The sequence below is a fragment of the Coturnix japonica genome, chromosome 4 (assembly GCF_054131305.1).
Source record: "Coturnix japonica strain WE chromosome 4, WE-NBRP24, whole genome shotgun sequence".
In the NCBI taxonomy this organism is placed as follows: Eukaryota; Metazoa; Chordata; class Aves; order Galliformes; family Phasianidae; genus Coturnix; species Coturnix japonica.
This window is the reverse complement of record NC_140666.1, coordinates 20,193,004-20,212,573: the sequence shown is the minus strand read 5'-3', so window position 1 is coordinate 20,212,573 and position 19,570 is coordinate 20,193,004. Positions and strand designations below refer to the sequence as shown.

The window sequence follows — 19,570 nt, the reverse complement described above, 5'->3', positions numbered from 1 at the left end:
TAAGGCAGCCTGCTTTTCACATGGGGGCTTGAAAGGTGGACCACCCCACCTCCATGCCTTTGCTGCTCTCTGCATTAGCCTTGTATGTCTAACAATAAATCCTAAGATAGTGCCCAGGCAGCACAGAATCGCAGCCTACCAGGCAGTACTATGATTTCTTCCTTTTTTTTTCGCTACCAGTTCACAGCAATCCAGTATAAGTTTTGTTTCAAGTTGTCCCGCAACCAGCAATCTTCAGAGTTGTTTTAGTGCCTTCACTTTCACCTGTGTGTTAAGTCCTTTGATAAATATGGTGAAATAAGTGTCGGCTTCATGCATGGAGGTAGATTAGTGTGCAAATCAAGAAAGGACAGAGTTTGTGCTTTGCAAAGGGAGGAGAGCTACCACAGCTTGCAGCTGTAATGTAATGGCCCAGCCATGTCTCAGGGCTGCCCATAAATACCTTTCTTCCTGTCTCTGCACAGGAGCTGTTGCTATTATCTAAACCACGGTAATTAATCAGTGCTTGGAGACAGCATGAAGGGAACTGAATTTCTGTAATTTCTCCTATTTTTCATAGCTAGCTGTACAGCGGGATGCTGGAAATGCCATCGTGGAGCCAAACTGCTTCCACAGTTGGGCTCCCTCTGGTGCAAACCAGTTCTGTGAGAAGAGAGCAGGTCAGTGTGGAAGTGGGGCATGCAGCCCTCGGCCTCAGGGGGACGCCTGGATAGCCCTCATGTGCGGTGCCTTCCAGCTGCACCTCAGTGGCATTGCAGTGCTGTTTCACGCCTGGTGCCCATGAGACAGGACCATAGAATCATCAATGAGCTTTGAGGTCATCAAGTCCAAGTGTCAACCCATCACCACTGTATCACTAACCACATCCCTTAGTGCTGCATCTTTATGATTTTACAAACCTCCAGGGACAGTGTCACCCCACCCTGGGCAGCCTGTGCCAATGCAGCACCACTCTTTCTGAGAAGAAATTTTTCCTAATATCCAACCTGAATACCCAGATGTGATGTTCTGGCCACAGACCGGCCTATTCCTTGGCAGCCTGGCAGAGGGAACACCTCATAGAGCTGTGCGTGGCACAGAGTATTCCACTACCTGCTATCAGTGCCTGTACTTGTGTGACCCACTTCTGCCATGGTATCTAGCAGCAGGTGGGAGGTAGCAATGCATTATTTGTTTCATCAGCTTGTTTGCTTAACTTTTAGCTGGCGTAGCACTTAAATAGAGCATCTCCCTGTGCACGTCTCATTTTCCAGGCGCTTGTTCCCATTTGCGCTGCTCTCCTCCTCCTCACATTCCCCCGCCTGTATTGTAGCACCTGTTGCATTTTGCCACAAATTAGAGCACAACATGTTCGCAGCAGGGATGGTTTGTGCTGTTTGCTTGGGCTCCAATTGCTACAGGGCTGGGTGCAGCCTGTGTGCCTTGGGGACCGCACACAGCGAGGATCTGCACAGGGTCTGTTCTTCACCCGGCGCTGTGATATAACATTGGCACCTTGAAAAGCTGTCTCTGCTGTTCCTGGAAAACCTTTGAGGCAGCTTCCCTGAGTAACATGGAATCTGGACACTCGGGTAGCTGGAGCGTGCTGAAGGCAGTCAAACCAGAATCCCTTTTTTATCACAATACGCTTTGATTAAGATCATTATAGCGATGGGAGCAGCACTACTGTTAGCACGGAGTTGGTATTTCTGTCTCACGGGCTGCAGCTCAGTGTTCAAGCTGTCAGCCCAGATGCAATTTAAGAAAAAAAAAAATGAAAACCAAAAATGGTTTCCATCCATTGAAGCATTTTAGAGCTGTGTTTTTAGCTGTGTTTTTATACGATAGATTTTAACTTGCTCTGGAATATTTTTATCAGTAATATACATCTGCATGTTGTAAGGTTTTCAAGGCATCCAAAGAAAATCTTGCACTCCTTCGGTTTTCCTGTATCTTGTGGCATGATGACATGCATGGGCACAGGTCAGGGACCTCTGTACAGTGAACAGGTGCAATCTACACCTATTTGCACACTGTTCTAAGTCCATTTGCTATCTAAAATATTCTTAGTTTCATCTGGAGCTCTGTAAGAAGGGGGAATAATTCGGTGCCTTGCAGCTGTGCATCCTGAACATATCAGCAGTGTTCAGCACAGCCACCCACAGGAGGATGGGCTGAGGTGATGTGCAGCCAGGCTGGCAGAGAGCTGCAGGAGGAATGGGGCTAATCCCTCCGTGTGCAGCACTTGTAGGACTGGCTTAAATTGCATCATTAAAAGAAAGCAAATCTTTATTCCATTTATGTGACTTTGCTGTCTGAGCCTCTAGGCCATATCTGGGTCACGTTTTAAGTGCTTCTTTGTGGCCCGGCAGGACGGGCGCAGTGTTGCTTTGCAGGTGATGCTGTCGTGTTGTTGCCAACTCCAGGAGCATAAGCACTGGCAGAGCACCAGGCAGATGAAGATGGTGGTGCCATGGAGAGGGAAGCACTAAATTTAGATGGTTTGAAACCCTTCACTTCTGCAGTGCTGCGAGATTGTTAACTGAGGTGAAAAAAAATTGAAGTACTTTGTGAGTTTCAAATTGATAGCATCCTTTAAAATCTTAGCATAAATTCAGTGGCACTTCACCTCCCGCACACAATTGGATCTAAAGAGCGAGAGTAACTGTGTCATTTCTTCCTGAGCTATACAAAGAACCCATATCAGGGATGTATTAGTGAAATATTGGCAAATCAACACCTGGAAAAGCAACAGCGTACTGCGGGCAGAGGAGTTGCAGCGGTGACCTGACCTGCTGGTGCCATTCAACCCAGAGATGTGCTCGCTGTTGATAGAAGTGCTGCTTGCTGAGAGCAGGGAGGACCACAGCCCATCAGCTGCTGGAGGTAACCAGAGGTGACACCTGCGTTCAGTAATGGGCATAATGGGCATGGAGATTGTGCAACAAAACATGTGTCATTTCCCTCAGGCTGAAGAGGTTTAATTTCTGATGGGCTCTCAGTGCACCTTGACGTGGCTGGGAGCTGCATTTGACAGCTGGCAGACAGACACAGCACCGTGCTCGCTGCACCCAGCCCTATGCCTGACTATGGGAGAACTGCTTTGTCCTGGTGGGGCATGTCCTTGGTGCACACCATAACACCAGGCCATGTTTTGTGCTGTCAGCTTTAGGAGATGCGTTCAGTTGGTGTAAGCCTCCAGCTGTGGCTCTGTGCTTGCTTGGGGTGGGCTTCCTCCGCTGGTGCTGCATGCATGTCTCTCTGCAAAAGCACTACTCAGCCAAAGCCCTCTACCTATCTGCATTTGGGCTGCATCTGCTTCTTAATGCAGCTTTCCATCGTCCAGGGATCTTTCTGTGCACACTTCTTCCCCATGCCCTTACCCGTGGAGCAGGATTTACAGCCACAGGTCAGTGCAGACACATGGGAGCCCTGGGCTTTGTAGAGCCATCATGCTGCCATCTGGGATTTCTGCAGCTTCCTGAACCTGTTGTGCACTGGGGTGCTCTGTCATTTCCAGAAGGTTATTCCTAGCCAAATAGAAATGAGGACATGTTGTAGATTATTCACCAAGTGATTTATTTACTTCTTTTCCTTAGTGATCAGTTTTTGCTATAATAAGCCACTCCTCTGTCAGGATTGTTGTGTTTTTCAGGTAGGAGTGAACATGACTCACAATCCCCAAACTTGCCATCCCATAGAGTCCTATGAAAGCATCTTAAGCTGGAGGTGAGCCCAGCTGTCACTCCTGGGGTGGAAGCCACACTCTGCTTGCCATTGAAAACATTCTGTTTTCTTAGGCAGTTCATACCTGATCTGAAATATTTACAAACCCTCAAGCTGAGATAACCTGATTCAGGCCCTTCAGAGCTCTGCATGTCCCCATGCACAGGGCTGGGTACCCTGGCCTGAGCCCTTTGGAGCTCTGCATGTCCCCATGCACAGGGCTGACCGGCCACAGCCGCTGCTCCACCTGGCACTGCCAGCTCCGCCTTGCCGTGCCTGGGGTAAATTGGCTCTTTCTGAAGCAGCTCACATCTCTTTGGGTCTGCTTTCAGCACTGCAGCCCGGAGCTTGCTGCAGCCCATTTATCAGTTCCTGCTCAGAGATTTTTAGCATGTACCAGGACATCATGTAGGTTTAGCAAACTGGCTGAGACATGCCATCCAATACCTTCTCCATTAACCTCTCAAACGTGGCATGCCAAAAGCCATCACTTTAAATTGCTGCAGGCCTTGTCCTGCTGTGAAAGCAGCCTTTCTCTGTCCTTCGGATAGACTTCGACATGCCAATCCCCATTTTTAAGATCCAGGGTGAAAAATCAGGCTCTGCCTGCTGCGTTGTTCACAGCATCATCTCTCTGTGGTAGCGGACAGGAATCCCCTCAGTGACTTTAGGATGTTGTGCTAACATTGCCTTAAAGGAGAGCTGTGGACACAGCTCAAGCACCACTTTAACGCTTAATTTCTGTGTTGCTGTTTGATGAGTTTCCCCTGTGGGCCATCACTTTGTCCCCAGTGTACATCCACTCACTTCCTCATTCTGTGGGCAGGTCCAAAGGGATGAGAGGAACAACAGGGGATGGTTCCAAATGGGTGTTTTGGTGCTTTGGAGCATGCATACACAGCACTCTGCTTTGTCCACTGACACCATCCCTGTTCATTAATTTGATTCAGGTGATGTTAAATGGAACCTGCACACCATGTTTTTACTGGACTTCCATCAAATAGCTCCACAATAGCACCACTTACAGTGCACACAAATATGTCATTCCTCTCTCTGAGTGAAAGTAATTTATCAACAAGTGGTCCTTGTCCCTTTACCATGTAAAGTCTTTGTGAAATACACTTTTACAGCAAGCTATGATTTGTGCAATGTTTCTCCAGTTACAAATATGCTGTTTCTCTTTTAAATGTTAAGATGCAGAAGAATGAAAGGAAGCATGCAGGTCTGAATAATTTTTGAAGGGGAAAGCTATCCATTGTGCAGACACCCTCCTTGAAATGGATAGATCTGCATTAAACGTGTTCTTGAACTTGGCAACAGACTTTATTTTAATCCATTGTGGAGACTTTCCCACCAGCATAAGTGAAATGCACAGAAGGGGAGTGCTGGATGATTTTTCCTTCCTTCACCACCTTTGTGTTTGTCACCTTGGTGGCAAGGGAATCGTTCCCCTGTCCTCATCTGCTGGTGAGAGCACTCAGTGATTGGGACAGGCGGTGACTGGTTCAGTGATAGGGACAGTTGGTGACTGGCATGCCCAGTGATAGAGAGGCTCAGTGATGGGGATGCATGGCATGACCAGAACCAGCTTTGGGTTCACGTCTGGAAGATGTTTGCTTTGTCTGAATGAAGCTCTGCATCTTGATTTCTTTCTCCTCTTAATTGCATAGCTGGAAAATAATACACCGGGAGGGAAGGAAGTGCTTTTAGAGTGCACTGCAGACCGGGTGCTTCGACCGTGCATTTCTGTGGGGCTCTTGGAGTTCAGGGCTGGAGTGCTGGGAGGGAGGCAGAGCAGAAACCATCACCCAGGAGCAAACCACCCTTGTGCCTGCAGTGTCCCCATCTCTCCTGATCTCCATTAAAGGGCTTGGAGGCAACCTGGCATGAAAGGAATTTAATATGTGCTCCTTATTCTGCACATCAGTGTTTCCTCAAAGGGATGCGTTAATTTTCATCTAAGTCTTTTCCAGGTGCAGCTGATGCTTGCAGTATAAAACCGTGGGGCTGCAGATCCATGTTGGTAAGCGCCTTGTGCTGGCAGCTCAGGGAGGTCAATACTCAGTGCTCCAAACAAGGCCATCCTCTGAAAGCGTGCCCCAGTGCTTAGGGAACTAAAGCGACATTGAAACACAAAGTGGTGTTAGCACTGAATTGGTGAGCAGCCATCTGGAATCTCAAAATATCGCCATGAAAAAGCCATGGAGGCTACAGCATGCAGATACAAGTGGGCAAGATGAAGAACCCAGAGCAGGAAACTTGAACTCAGCATTTCTTTGCTGTCTTTGGCTTCTGGCTCAGCACTAATGTTATTTTAATACAGTTGCATAGCTTGAGTTGCTGTGATTAGCAGAGCAATTTGCAGTGCTTTCTTCAAAAATTGCTAATCAATTTTAGCTCGAAATAGCTGAAAGCCCCCATGTAATTGACGGCTGCTGTCCAAAAAGTGCTAAATAGTTTGGAAAATCTGAAACAGGATTCAAGTCGTTTGCACAAAGCGCGGGATCCCCAAGATTTCTTTGCACATCTTTTAACTGCAGACTGGGGAATAAGAACCTCAGCCTGATTGTGACTTCCCCCTTGGGGTTACACTTGAACTGACTGTTGTGTTTTGGCTTTGTCCTGGTCTCACTCTCTGGAGTGCAAGGCTCAGAATTTTATCCAGAATGAAGCTGGAGTTTTGACTGGTTTAGAATGTGTTCTGTTGATTCCTTTTTAGCATTTTCAATGAGAAGGGTTTTTATACTTGTAGTAGTTCCTGTGGTTTCCATCAGTTCCCCTGGCTGACCCATGATCCTTTCGCAACCACAGTGGGCACTGTAATCAAGGGGCTGAGAACGTGGCGGTGGGGCTGTATGAGGAAGCTGATCAAAGATGAATTATTTGGTTTTGAGGAAAAATGAAGAAAAAAGGTGATGGTTTGTGGAAAACAAAGTACTTAGTTAGGCTTCACACGAGGCAAAGGCAAACCTGCAGACGTAGTGCTTGCAGCATTGACATGGATTTCCTCCTGTTCCATCGCTTCGTGCCTCATTAATACAGTGAGCACAGATTTGGATACAAATTTTATATTTTTACTGAAGAATTGATTTCGTGGCTGCCTTAAGTGAATAAAGCTGTGATGTATTAACTAGTGTCAGGCACAGGATGTTTACCTATTTATCTTCAGTGTGGCAATGCCTGTAGTTCTCTTTCTTTCTGTTCTCCAAGACTCGTTAACGTTGCAGACGTAACCCAGCTCCTCCTAATGAAACAATCACAGCCGCTCAACTCGATATGCAGAGCAACACCTCCAGCAAAAGCTGATAAATGCCTTTGTTTATGATTTTTCCTCCCACTATGCTTTCACAGGGAAAGAGCAGGGAAACATATTGACATCCTCCTGGCTGCAGAAGGGTGGCCGGACGGGATGCTGTGCGCTGCTGGTGGTGCTGGGCTGTTGCAGGTGGAGTGCTGAGAGTCCCAGGCTCAGCAACTCCGAGCTGTGCGGTGAATATGAGTAATAATCCATGACCTCACTGTGATTAGAGATGAAAGAAGGCTGATGAAGGGACCCCGCCGTGACACAGAAAAGAATTAGACATTGTCTAAAGCCAGGGCAGTACCGGAGCATTTGGATTTCACATCAGAGATTCACGGGTGAATAATTCAGCACTTGAAAAAATGCTTCAGCCACAGTGTGACATCTCCACATATTCTTTCAGTGATATCCAAGACTTTAACTAAACATTGCTTCCTAGGGAGTTGGGGCAGCTGTCCAGATAGTTCTCCTCTTAAATATCAGCATTCCGAATTGTTACCTGGATACAGGCGGAGATTTGGACCGATATCTTAGGAGCTGCGGGCTCTCCCAAGGCAGGATTTTGCCTTCAGAAATCACCCCCAGTGCTGGGCTGAACCCAACATCTTTCTGAGTGAAAATTAAGAGACGTATCTTCATATTTAATTGACACTTTTGACTAATTGGGTGAACCGCTAAGGCATGAGGCGTTGTGGATGGGGTTGTTTGGGAATTTTAAATAAATGAAACAGTTCTCAAAGGCAAATGTTGGCACATTTATTGAATGTGAATAGAGAAGTGGAGGAAAACTAGGGTGTGTATAAAACAGCCTTGTAAAATCACTTGCTGTTTTATAAAAGCAGGAGCCCTATAAACTAAACCAGCCACTCGGTTTTAAAGCCTCATGCAGGGCTATGAAATCTCAGCAGTCCGGATGAGCAAGTGTTAATGTGTTCGTGCAGCCCTAACTCTGCTTCCTAGAACATATACATTATAATAAGTCTTTAAATAAATGATCACATATTATTCCTCAAATAATTCATCCTTTTTCTGAATTATTAGCTAAAAATGGATGCTATCTTATAATCATCATCAATTCAGACACCTTATCAGGCCCGATAACTTCTTTTCGCTGTGTGATAAGTGTTTTGATCATTTGCTTTTCCTACCTACCCCTATTCCCTTTTTAGTCAGAAGCATTAGCTCCTTCAGATGCACATCACGGGGTGAGACTTTGAAGCTGTTTTCCCTGTAGGACGTGGTGCTCCAACTGTGCAAGCTGGCTGAGCCCACTTGCTATGCCATGAAACACACTCAGGTCAGTGGGTGCCGCACAGGGCTGTGTGCACATCCCTCCTGCATTTGCTTCGTCTGGGGGACCCAGTAGGACTGGCTAAGAAATCAGCTTTAATGGCTGAAGGTTCCATGTGAAGGAGGGAAGTAAAGCCATTCTGGGCACCACTATCATCTTTGCCTGTTCCCTAGCAGTTTGGCTCACCTGGATTCTCAAGGGCTGCTGTAACCTGCAGCCCTGCGGCCTGGGTGGTGCTGTGAATGCTCCCATCTGGCAAAGCTGAGCACAGCTGGACACATCTGAGTACATCTGGGCACAGCAGCCACATGGAACAGGGCCCCCATGTGCACCAAACGGTCCCTGCATGACTGCAGAATGAATTCCAGCCCTCGTGGCAACTTTGTTCCTTCCCATCTCATCCAGGCACTCAGTTCTGTGCTTTTATGAAAACTCTGTGGATTTTATAAATGAGCACATTTTATCCCGAGTCCACGTATGTTAATTGCTAATGAGAGAAAAAAATGAGCTTTTCTAAGATTTCTTTTTCACTATAAAATTTCTAATTCGAAAGTATTGGAAAAGAGCCGTTTACCTCACTAGGGTTACTGCAGCTGTCCTGATGAGCTTTCCTATCCTCCTCCAACACCAACCAGCTTAATTGCCCTCTTTAGTCCAAACTTCAGTATATTACAAGTTCATACAGATTTTCACTCTTTTTTTTTCCTTTTTTATTTTTTTAAACCAGGTTGTTAACAGAGATGAGAAGAAACTTTTCTAGCAGGGAATCTTGAAGTTTAGAACTGAGCCTTTTCTTCAGCATACCTCTATGTAATGTGTTTCCTCATGCTATCCTGTCTCTGTATTAATCCATGTCTTTAAACAACATTTTACACACCATTCTTCAGCCGAGTTATTTGATAATATCAGTGTGCAGGGAACCGTGAAGCATCTCTTTTCTTAGAAAGCTTCGGTAATATTAATGTACTTGACCTTGGTCTCTCATATTTCCTGATTAGGTTCACAGGAAGGCTTTGCTAAGCTTTTAAGATACTGTCTTGTAAACCTGTAGGTAAACACTGCAATAGAAAAAGAATTTTGGTACAGTAATTTTATTTAAATGAAGCAATTCTTCCCATCAAGAAATCTCCTCCCTGAACTATTCGTTAATGGATTTTGTTGTTTTAGGCTCGACTGATACATAATTAGCATTGGAGAAATCCTTGTGTTTTGGTAACACATCCCCACATCTCACTGAATTTTCATCCCCTGCAGGTTTACAGGAGCTGGAGTTTTTGATCATTCTAGCCTCATTTTCTCAGAAATGCGGGCCCTTAACTTTTCTGATTCATCTGAACTTTAGATCCAGAGATTGAGAATGACAGGCTCAGAATGCTGTTGCTTTTAAGGAGAGGAGTGCTGTTGTGGTCAGTCTGTGGCCATACCGAGATGGCCAGGGCTCTGGGAGGCTGTGCACAAGCAGGGAAAAGCAGGCAGTAAGGCAGGGGTGCTTCACAAAGGGCCTCACTTCCCCCATTCTGGGCTATGTTGTGCTTTGTGGCTTATTGATGGTGGCTGCGGTTTGTGGTTTGAAGCTTTGTGTCCTTCTTGTCCCAGCCCTGCCTGCCTCCCATAACCATTTCTTAGCAATTTGCTCTTAGATACTTCTGACAGTCTTTGCAGAGATGTTGTAGCATGGGACAGCGTAGTGTAGAGCTGTGCTTTTCCTGAGCATTGGCTACATTTTGATTTCCTAATTACTAAAATCAGGTCTGCTAGGAAATAATGAGCCCAGGTTATTTGTGACCTTCATGGAGCTACAGAGCAAATCAGTTCCAAGCTGTGTGCCTGTGCCATAGTGCAAGGCATCTGGGTTCTTCTCTTGCGGATGCATTCAGCCTCACACTTTGCTCCTTACCTAAATAATAATGAGCTTTCCCACTACTCGCTTGCATTCTCAGGGCTGGGGTCAGTGGTCTCTTCTTCCACAGCACTGCCCTGCTCTGAGGCTGGGTCTGCATCCTCGTTGCCTTCCCATCCCCCTTGCTCCTTACTGTTTGTTGCTGAGCTCGGGCTGTCCTTGCTGCTCCCATTTTTCAGCCTCTTCAGTCTCCACGTTGCTGCCTGTATATTCTTCTGCCCACACGGTTCTGGCTTTCCCCAGTTCCCCTCAGCCTCACCCCATCCCCTTGCACACCCGCATTGTAACAACCTCTCAGTCCGCTCTCGTCTCCTGGTACTTCTGGGTTTAGCAGCAATCCCTTCTCTACCATTAAGCTGAAATGCGCTGTATTTCAGACATTCCTTCATGCGTTTCAGCTTCTTGAGGCTTTTAATTGCTGCCTTTTTCCCTTTATGATATACTGCTGTTCATGATGTGTGAGAATACATTTACAGAGAAAGCTTCTTCTGTATTTTATGTGTGCTTTGTCAGGAAGGCTATAATTTTGTTCACTTCCTTCCTTTTTCCTTAAAGTTGTTTGTGACAGGTCTTGAAACACTTGCACCTTAAGTCCTCCCAGAGTAAGGTCAGAAACTGTCATTTATTTCAGAGTCTGCTCTAAAATAGTCAGCTCTTAATATCGTGTCTCGGGGTCTGCTGGAGTTGGGGCTCAGGCTCTGTGATAATTGTTGCATCTGCTTTCAGCTTGAGAAGAAAGTGGAGGCTTGCTATGAATATTAACAAGCCATCCATCCTTTACACCTTCTGGGAACACACGAGTTCTTAAATTGTTTCTTCTTCTCTAGATTTTTGTGTTCTCCATTTTCTCTGTGAGCTCTTTTTTTTTATCAACTTCATTGTTCCCTGATTTTTTCCTAATTGGAAGCTTTTATCCATATTTCTATCTAGAGTGCCAAACCTGTTCGCAGCTAACATTTATTCTGTCAAACCCTATCTCCTCTGCAGGCTTTAGTTGTCTTGCTGCTGGAATGAACTCTCTAAGACCTCAGTCTTGCCTCCCTCCTTCACTCGGCCTTTTCTCCCATCGTCATCATCATTGATAGGACAGAAGTGCACAGAACTACAAGGAGACTGATTTCTTCATGAGAATTTTCTAGCTTTGAAACCGGGACTCTGAAATTTGGCATCCATCCACGGTCAGGGAATGGTGGCCATGATGGGCACCATGATGCACAGAGTAGGAGGATTATTTTCTGCTGCATCTTTCTTTTGGAACTTCACCTTTTGAACAATACCGGTTCTGGAAACCTCACATTTTGTGTGGGTTTTTTTGCTTTTTTCTCTATCTTATGGTGAGCACGGGTTTTGTTGGGACAAAAAGAATGGGGAAAAGAGAAGACAAGGAGGTATTTTTCTCTGCAGGCCTTGCTACCCTGGTGCAGCACAGTGGCCTTGCTTTGGGAAGGGGCGGTGCGGTCAGGGCCGCAGCCCGGGGAGCGCTCTGGGAAAGCATTGCTGCTGTTTGCATCTGATTCGTGGCAGATGGCCCTGAACTCGATCTTTTAATTCTGCCTGAGAGTTAATGAAGTCCACCAAGGGCAGAAGATGTTGTTAGGAAAGGCGCAGCATGTTCAACATCCATTTGTACTGCAGAGAGAGCTGAATTCTTTTCTACTATTACTCCACTGAATGTAAATATCTCAGAGACATTTACATGCTATTTCTTTTTAAGTATATAATGTTTTCATTCAAAAGTATCATAATTCTTAAAAGACCTGTCAGAGGCTCTGACATGTAATTAATTTCTCTAAAGCTCTTTTTTTGAACGATATAACCGCATATATAGAACTCGTTCCAACACCTGCGCTTATTCACAACTCTGCAGGAAAAAAAGCCACATCTTCTGCTTCGCTTCTTCCCCCACTTCTCCATAAAAAGATTTTCCTTCAGTGTGGATACTCCCTCTCCATCCACCCTCATGATCTACGACAAATAAAAGCACTTGGTATGTAAAAGGTGTGTGCAAATAGGAATTGGCACACCGGGCTTTGTCTGGGTGCTTGTGACCTTTTGTTTATTCAGCTTCAAGCTGAAACACTCTCACAACTTTAATTATGGAACAGCTATCATTAACCCATAATCTAGTCCAGCTAATACAATTCCCATTTGTGTAGGTGGGCTTTCAGTCAGTCTGGTAGGCTGTTTATTTTTACCTGGTGGATTTTTTTTTCTCTGCTCGGGTGTATATTAAGCTCCAACAGGATGATGCTGGTGCTGGCAGTATCTGAACGAGGAAATGCTCGCAGCCATGGGCATCATCCACGCCATCAGACGCTGGTTCCTTGGCAGGCATGGCCAGCTCTGAGTGCCTCCATTGCTGCTGCAGGGGTTCAGGAGCCAGACCCTAGTGCCTCCCAAGGGAGAGTGCGGGCAGGAGGAAGGCTTAATGCAGAGCAGCTCCAGGGGCAACCCCTGGGCACATCCTCACCCCACAGCACCTTTGGAAGCACTGAGGGGTGGACCCTCACTTGTGCACTGTGCAGACAGCCTTCAGGATTCCCCTGCTGGGGGAAAAGGGTGTTTTTGGGGTGAGAAAGAAGCAGAGCAGCTTGGTGCTGTCTTTGTAGAGGACAAGCTTTGAGCAGAGGCATTTTTCCCTCACAGTTGTGTAAAGCTTTCACCCTTGTAAAACGGATAGAGTAAGAAAGTGCTTAAATCCAGGCTGTATAAAAATGTGCCTGTTTTAAGTGTACATAAAGCCTGTCCTTTACTTGACTTGAACATGGAAACATGCCCAGATGTTTTAGCTTTGTAATTCAAGCATTTCCTCCTCTGTTGTAAGTAAATAATTGGCACCCCTCAGTTTTGTTTCCTGTAGGGAGCGTTGTTCGTGTTGTTGTTGCTTTGCATACATACTCTGTTGAATTCATAGGAAAAGAAATACATTCATTTTACTCCAATGAACTGACAAAATGTGTCATGTTGAGTGTGCCTAGGCTGTTGCCATGTCACCAGGAGCAGAGAGAGCTCATGGAGCCTCAGCTTGGGCATCGCTCTGACCACGTCTGTCTTCTGAGACAGATGCTCCAGCAGTAGCAATGCCCATGAAGTCTCTCAGGCACCAGCTGGGTTTTTAAAGAAAAAACACAAAAACGTGTTGGGTTATATGGCCTGAAGAACACATGCTCCTGAGGCCTTGGACCTGCTTCTGAGGTGATGGGAGGTAAATGGGAGGATCCACTTTTGATGCTGCGTTGGTGTTCTGCCAGACACCTGCACACGACGTTGTTGCTAACAGCTTTTGCACAACCCCATTATCATGAGTAGTGGGAAAATGTACAGGAGACATGAGGAGGAGAGAATTTTCTCAGCCGTGGTGGTGAAGTTTTTTTCTGAGGCACTTGCAGTCCTTCTACTGACATCAACTGCAGGACTGAAAGGGATTTCTCCAGGTCACAGAGTCCTGTGTGCTGCTATCACAGGCAATTGTTTCCTGTCCCTCTGCCCATTAATTTGTCCATCTCTTGCTGAAATCTAGTTGGGTTATTTTCCAGTTCCAATGCCTGCTTTCTGCAACTCATTCTTTTCCATCTCCTTTCGTAGCCAGCACATTTTTCAGTTATGCCAGCTGTGATCTTAGTGGACCCCAAGTGCACGGTGCAATTGGGGTGAGGCTGTCTTTAGGAACTCTTCCTGATGACTGAATCACTCTGCTTGCCCTTGAAGCCCAGCCTGGCATGCCGTGCTCCTGCTTTCCTCCTCCAGAGACATGGAGTTCGTCTGACTCCACGGCTTTCACCATCATCTTCCTCCATCCACTCCAGCTCCAGTCGAGTTCATAAACTTCAAGCTGGTGACTGAATTTCCTCCTGCCGCTTCTTCATAATAGTGTGACCTCAGTCGTGTGTGTCTTCAATGGCTGGACGCTGTCTGCAAGCCGAAGCCTCTCCCTTTTGTTCTTCTGTCTGCATATGGCTCTGTTCAGCTCTCCTGCTACCCACTATATTCTCCGCCGATCACCTTTCTACCCCAGCTCTCTGTTGGTTTAGCTTTTCTTCCCAGAGATCCAGCTGTTCTCTGCTTTGTTACTCCCAGTTTTCGGTTTCTTCTTGTTCTGCATTGCGTCAAGCCCCTTTGTCAGCTTTATTTCATAGTTGCTGGTGTTTCTCCCTGTCCACCTTGGGAGCTGACCTTCTGTGGTCACAGTGCTCTAGAGAGGTCCTCTTGTTCAGCTGGTCTCTGCAAACCTCAAATTGTCAGTTTCATTTGCACTTCATCTCTCTTCAATCATATCTGAAAATCCCCTGTCTGAATTTGTTTCAGTTCTTTCCAGCTCATTTCTAGAACTCAGCTCCACACTCAAGGTACTTCAGTCAAGGCAAGCAGTTGTCTGCAGGCACAGCCCCTTCATTCTTGCATTTCATTGTCCTCTTTGTCTTCTCCAGTCTTCGGATTACACGCACCAGAAACTTCCCTTCTGCGTTTCTTTCCCTCCTGTGCACTTGCATCCCAAAAAATAGCAAAAGGAGATGAAAAATCACCCAGGTTCCCCACTTATAGGCTGTCTTTTTCTGCCTCTGCCTGTCCAACTGCCTGCTTGCTGATAGCTTGGCTTTTGCCCAGTGAGTCCCGCTGTCTCCATGAGGTTTGCCTATGACACACTGGTGAGAAGTGATGAGGGGCAGAAAGCAAAGCTGCCCTCACATCTTGCTTGCAGATCCCGCTTCCAACATGCGCAGCTGGCAGGCAGCCCCAGGGCGGCACGAACCACAGTCACACCCAGCAGCAAGAAGCCAGCAGGCAGGGACACATCTGCAAACGCACACGTAAGACCTTGCTCCTGTCTCCTTCAAGAAGTCCCAGTGGCAATAGAATGATGCATTCCTAACAGTGCCTGGGATTCTTCTTTGTAAGCCTGCTGGTGTTTTATGTCCACATTAGTTTTCTCTCTGGAGGTCTTTTGTGCACTGCAAATGACAAATCCACATTATTGGAGAATCATTGTTTCTGCTTTTGTATTATGTTTTATTCATTGCAAGCTCTTATTTTAATATGATTATGTTACCAGTTGAAAACAGGCCACCTGTGGCATTTTACACCAAATTGCTATAAACAGATAAACCCTGGCAAAAAATCAGGTCAGCAAACCAGTGCAGAGATGATGCTTGTGCTTCTGAGTGATGTGGGTAGACAGAAGATGTGGCCATAGGCTTCACCTTATTTTGCTGCTAAGCAGATACTTGATGTGCAGAATTCATCTTTCTGCAGCAAGTTCTGGATCGTCTCTTGTCCTTCAGCCTGATTCCTATAGGTTAAACAGTGAACAGTGAGAAAGGGCTGGTATGTAAAGGCCAGTCTGATCATCCACAAATACTCTTTAAGTGCTTTGAAGTGAACTCGTGAGCAGCAGGTTGAGATGTGTGAGCATGCATAGCCAAGTACTCTGGACTCCAGCCTGACCCACCTACAGTCATTTCACATGGAAGGTCTCTCGCACCTCAGAGACCATGAAGGTGTACAAAACCCATCGAGCCAATTACAGTCTGTTGGATATCCTTAAATAACAACTCTGCTTTTCCTTCTCACAAAGCTTTCTCATGCCATTAACAGCCACTCTCAGAAGCCTCACTGGCCCACATAGTGCTTCAGCCTCCCATTCAACAGGCCAACGTTAGGACGTTAGGAAGGAGGCAAGATGTTATAGACCATTCCTCGAAAACAGTGAGCAGCTTTCATGCTTAAAAGTTAATCTTCTTCAAGTTGCCTGATACCTGGTGTGTGGTTTGGAGCTTGGAGCTCCTCAGCTGAGCTCAGTTGCCTTTCGTCAGTGTTGGTGGCAGCCCAGGGTGCCTGCAAGGGAGTGAAGGCTTATTGGAGCCCAGCAACTTGTCGTGAGCTTTGAAATATGGATTTGCATCGAAGTAAAACTCTGCGGGTTAGTTAAATATTCTTCTAAATATGCAAAGGAATTGGGTTACTGATGCTTGTTATTCTTATCTTACTCTTGGTGTCACAACATCTTTAAGCTTGGTGAAGGTTTTGCTTACTAAGACGGTTGTAAAGATTTCACGTTAATTAAGAGGGCTTCACTGTAAATCTGAATATGAATGAAGTTTGGCTGCTGAACTCAGGGCAGTGAGTACCGTGGGGAGACAAGGCATTGACAAATGTTGACTTAAAAAAAAACCAGTGCTTCCATCTATTACCTGTTGTGAGAGAGAGCAAAAGTTGAGTTCAGGTTGCCAGAAGTTACAAGCAGATTCGGTCTTTGATTTCTGATTGAAGAGGTGTGGTCCTGCTCATCTGGCTGTTCCCTGCTGCCTGTGCCAGGACTCAGCTGTGTCTCTCCGCTGCACCGTGTTCCTCTCCTTGGGCAGGCGGCAATTGCAACGTGGGGCATCTTCAGGAATGGAGAGAACCTGGCTGTGATCTTGATCCTGGGTTTGGTGCCTCCAAGAAATGATGGATGCAAATAGGACCAAGATGAATTTTAACATGGCATGATCTGTGAGTGCTGGCAGGTGGCATGGGAACAAGAGCAGCAATCTGAGGAAGGAGTTCTGATGGTGAAGAAGTGTTTTCAGTGAAAAATGATGCAGGAGATACTTATTGCAGAAAGCTCCTTAGACGAAGTTTCTCGTGCCTGGCGGTGCCTGGACAAGGAGAGTACTATCATCTGGCAGCTTATGAGAGCTGTTATCACTTGAAACATCTGAACTTTTCTTCCAACTCTGCCACAGAATCACTGTTGTCAGACCGGGGGCGAGTCCCCTCCTCTGTGTGTGTGTGTGTCTGCTAACCCGTCTGCCAAATAGGGATAATAACGCTTACCTGCTTTTGCAAAGCGATTGCAGGTGACATGAAAGGCGCTGTGGAAATATAGAGCACCACTCCGCCTTCTAAAGCAGGACTCTGGGGAAGGAAGTGGGGACATATATCATTTTAACCCTGCTGGAATAGGTTGGACTCAGCTTTTGGAGTGGAAAAGTGAAAATACGATAGCCTAAATAAAGAGCGTTTGTCCTCTTAAGCAGGGCAAGGGCAGCATGTAATGTCATGTGTTTATTTTTATTGTTGTTATTTTTTATTCACGGTTCCTTGAGCTGATTTTGGGAATTGTACTGACTGTGGTTATGTTTCTGGAAATGTGCAGGTTGGCCAGATGCAGTGGGGCATGGAATGAACAGAAAGAGGTTAAATTGATGGATGACCAACAAGAGCAGGATTGTGCCTCAGAAGACCAAGAAACTATCCTGATTAATGGGGTGAAAGAAAATGGTAAGGAACTTAATTACAGTACATGAGGGAGCAGTGACAACTCGCAAGCCAACTTATTTTTCTAATTCCTTTCATGTATTTAATTTTAGTGGTTTGCAGGTATCTCTGTGCTGCAGAGCAGTAGAGTAAATGGGTATTTTCTGTACTCCAGCTATGGATGTACAGCTTTTTAGGACTTAACAAGTACTGCTTTTGCCCATGCATATGCATGGTTGGAAATGTTTCTGTGCACACGCAGTTTGAATTATAGATTTTAGTTTGGTTTCCTAGGGAAAAAAAAAAGTCCTATGAGATTATGTATCCCCTCTGTTGGGAATCTTTCTCTCTCTTCACAATTACATAAGCCACTCTCAGGCAGATTTGATGGAGGATTTTCAGTTCCTACAAATTTAGGGCAAGTTGGAGGTTGGGCAGAAGTAAGAGAGCTGGGTTAGCAGGGAAGGTCAGACCTGAATTGGTCCCTGTAAGGTGTCTAGTACTCTGTTATCCAGTGCCGTGTGTGTTCAAATCCTTCTGTCTTGTCAACGTGAGGTTTACTCTAGTGAGAATGCACAGAGGCAAATGTTGTTCTCATTCATTACTGAAAACTTGGAGCAACTCCAGACACACAGGTGCCCTGAGGTCCCCACAGCATGTGCTGGTGGCAGGTGAAGCGTACGCCGGCGCTTTCCCATAATGATGCAGTTCTGAAGGTCTCTGTCTTCGCCAGCCTATCGCATTCAGGGATGCACACATGGAGGCAGGAGGTGAAGCCCCAGCCTGTGGCAGTTGCAGGAGCTGCAAAGAGGTTTTCTAGCCATGCTCCCCTCCCCTCATCTGGTAGACAGTACCTCCTCAGTAAAGACTGAGGCGATTTCTAGAAATGGACACCACTTCTATGAAATTCAATCAAACAGATCTTAATTAAACATTGCTGTGTAGGAGTTGCTGCTAAATCCCAAGCAGCGAGCCACTCTGATGCCACCACCTCCCTGTTGATGACACAGGGGTGTTGCTTCTTGAATCATCTCACCCTCACTGTAAGTCAGTGCTCATTGCACTGGCCGGGCTTAATCCAGGGCAGCCTATAGGCTGCTGTAATGCATGCTTGGGGATGGGCCTCCTTTAGGAGCTGATTAAACCTGAAAAGGTTTTTTGGTGTTCCAATGTTTTCTAACAGCAGTCTTCTTGGAGTGTTATTTACTTTGGAGTTTCAATTGATTGCATACTTGATTTTAGGACAATAAAACCTCTACAAAATCAACTTTTGGCATTTGTATTTCACAAGAGTCAAGTTCACTTCTACAAGTATAAACCTTAGAAAACCCCACACCTACAGACAGTATATTTTATATTGTAGCATCTCTGTGTAAGACTGAATTTCAGCTCTCCACCTCTCCCTCTCTTCAAGTGCTGCAGCATTCATAGTCTTCTTTTATCCTCACATTTTCCATGCTTCCTCTCAGCTCCAAGCTGATTCTTCTTTTCTTTTACTTGTAAGGTGGAAGTGCATTGGTTAATTTGTTTTGCTGCTTAAGGAGAAAGATGCCACCTCTGCATTTCTAATCTAAAAATGGTGGGAGGAACCTGAAATGAGCTTTATTTTGCTTTTTAACCCTTTCTGAGGGAGGGAAACAGCACCAATTTTCAGCAAGTCTGTCTGTTCAGAATGCATACAGGCATTGCATTGCATTTCTGATTTGGTTTGCTTAGCATGTTTAAAGTTGTTCAATCCTGATCTGAAGCTTCCTTGTCCTGACTTATGTTATCAGTGATGGCTCCATTCCTGAGACCACTGGGAGACCAGAACTAGTGGCACTTTTGGGGCTGGATCGGTGGGAAAGGTGGGAACGTGTGCAGCAGAGGAGCGCCGTACTGTGTAGCGAGGTGCTCCTTCTCATGCTTCCCAGCTGTGTGAGCATCCCAGTCCTGGCTGTGCTGGAGAGGCTGCTGTCCCATCTTCCTGGAGGGGCCAGGCCATGCACCTCCACATGCTTTCCAGCGCTCCTCTGCCCACAAAGAGTGGGACCTCTCCCCACAAGCCCACAGCTTTCCATGAAATGTACAGACAGGTAAGATGTGCTGGGATGTGAGCATTGGGAGTCACCCTGAGGGTAGCAAGAGACCTCTGGTT

At 46.0% G+C, this 19,570-nt stretch overlaps 1 protein-coding gene across 1 annotated transcript in view; it reads left to right on the top strand.

The window, feature by feature from the left end:
• NEXMIF (neurite extension and migration factor) overlaps positions 1 to 19,570 on the top strand; it is a 114,007-nt gene that overhangs the window by 86,736 nt on the left and 7,701 nt on the right. Inside the window, 1 exon segment of the mRNA XM_015860660.3 lies at positions 17,333 to 17,457. Coding sequence (XP_015716146.2) covers positions 17,382 to 17,457 — 76 coding nt within the window. The 5' untranslated portion in view covers positions 17,333 to 17,381.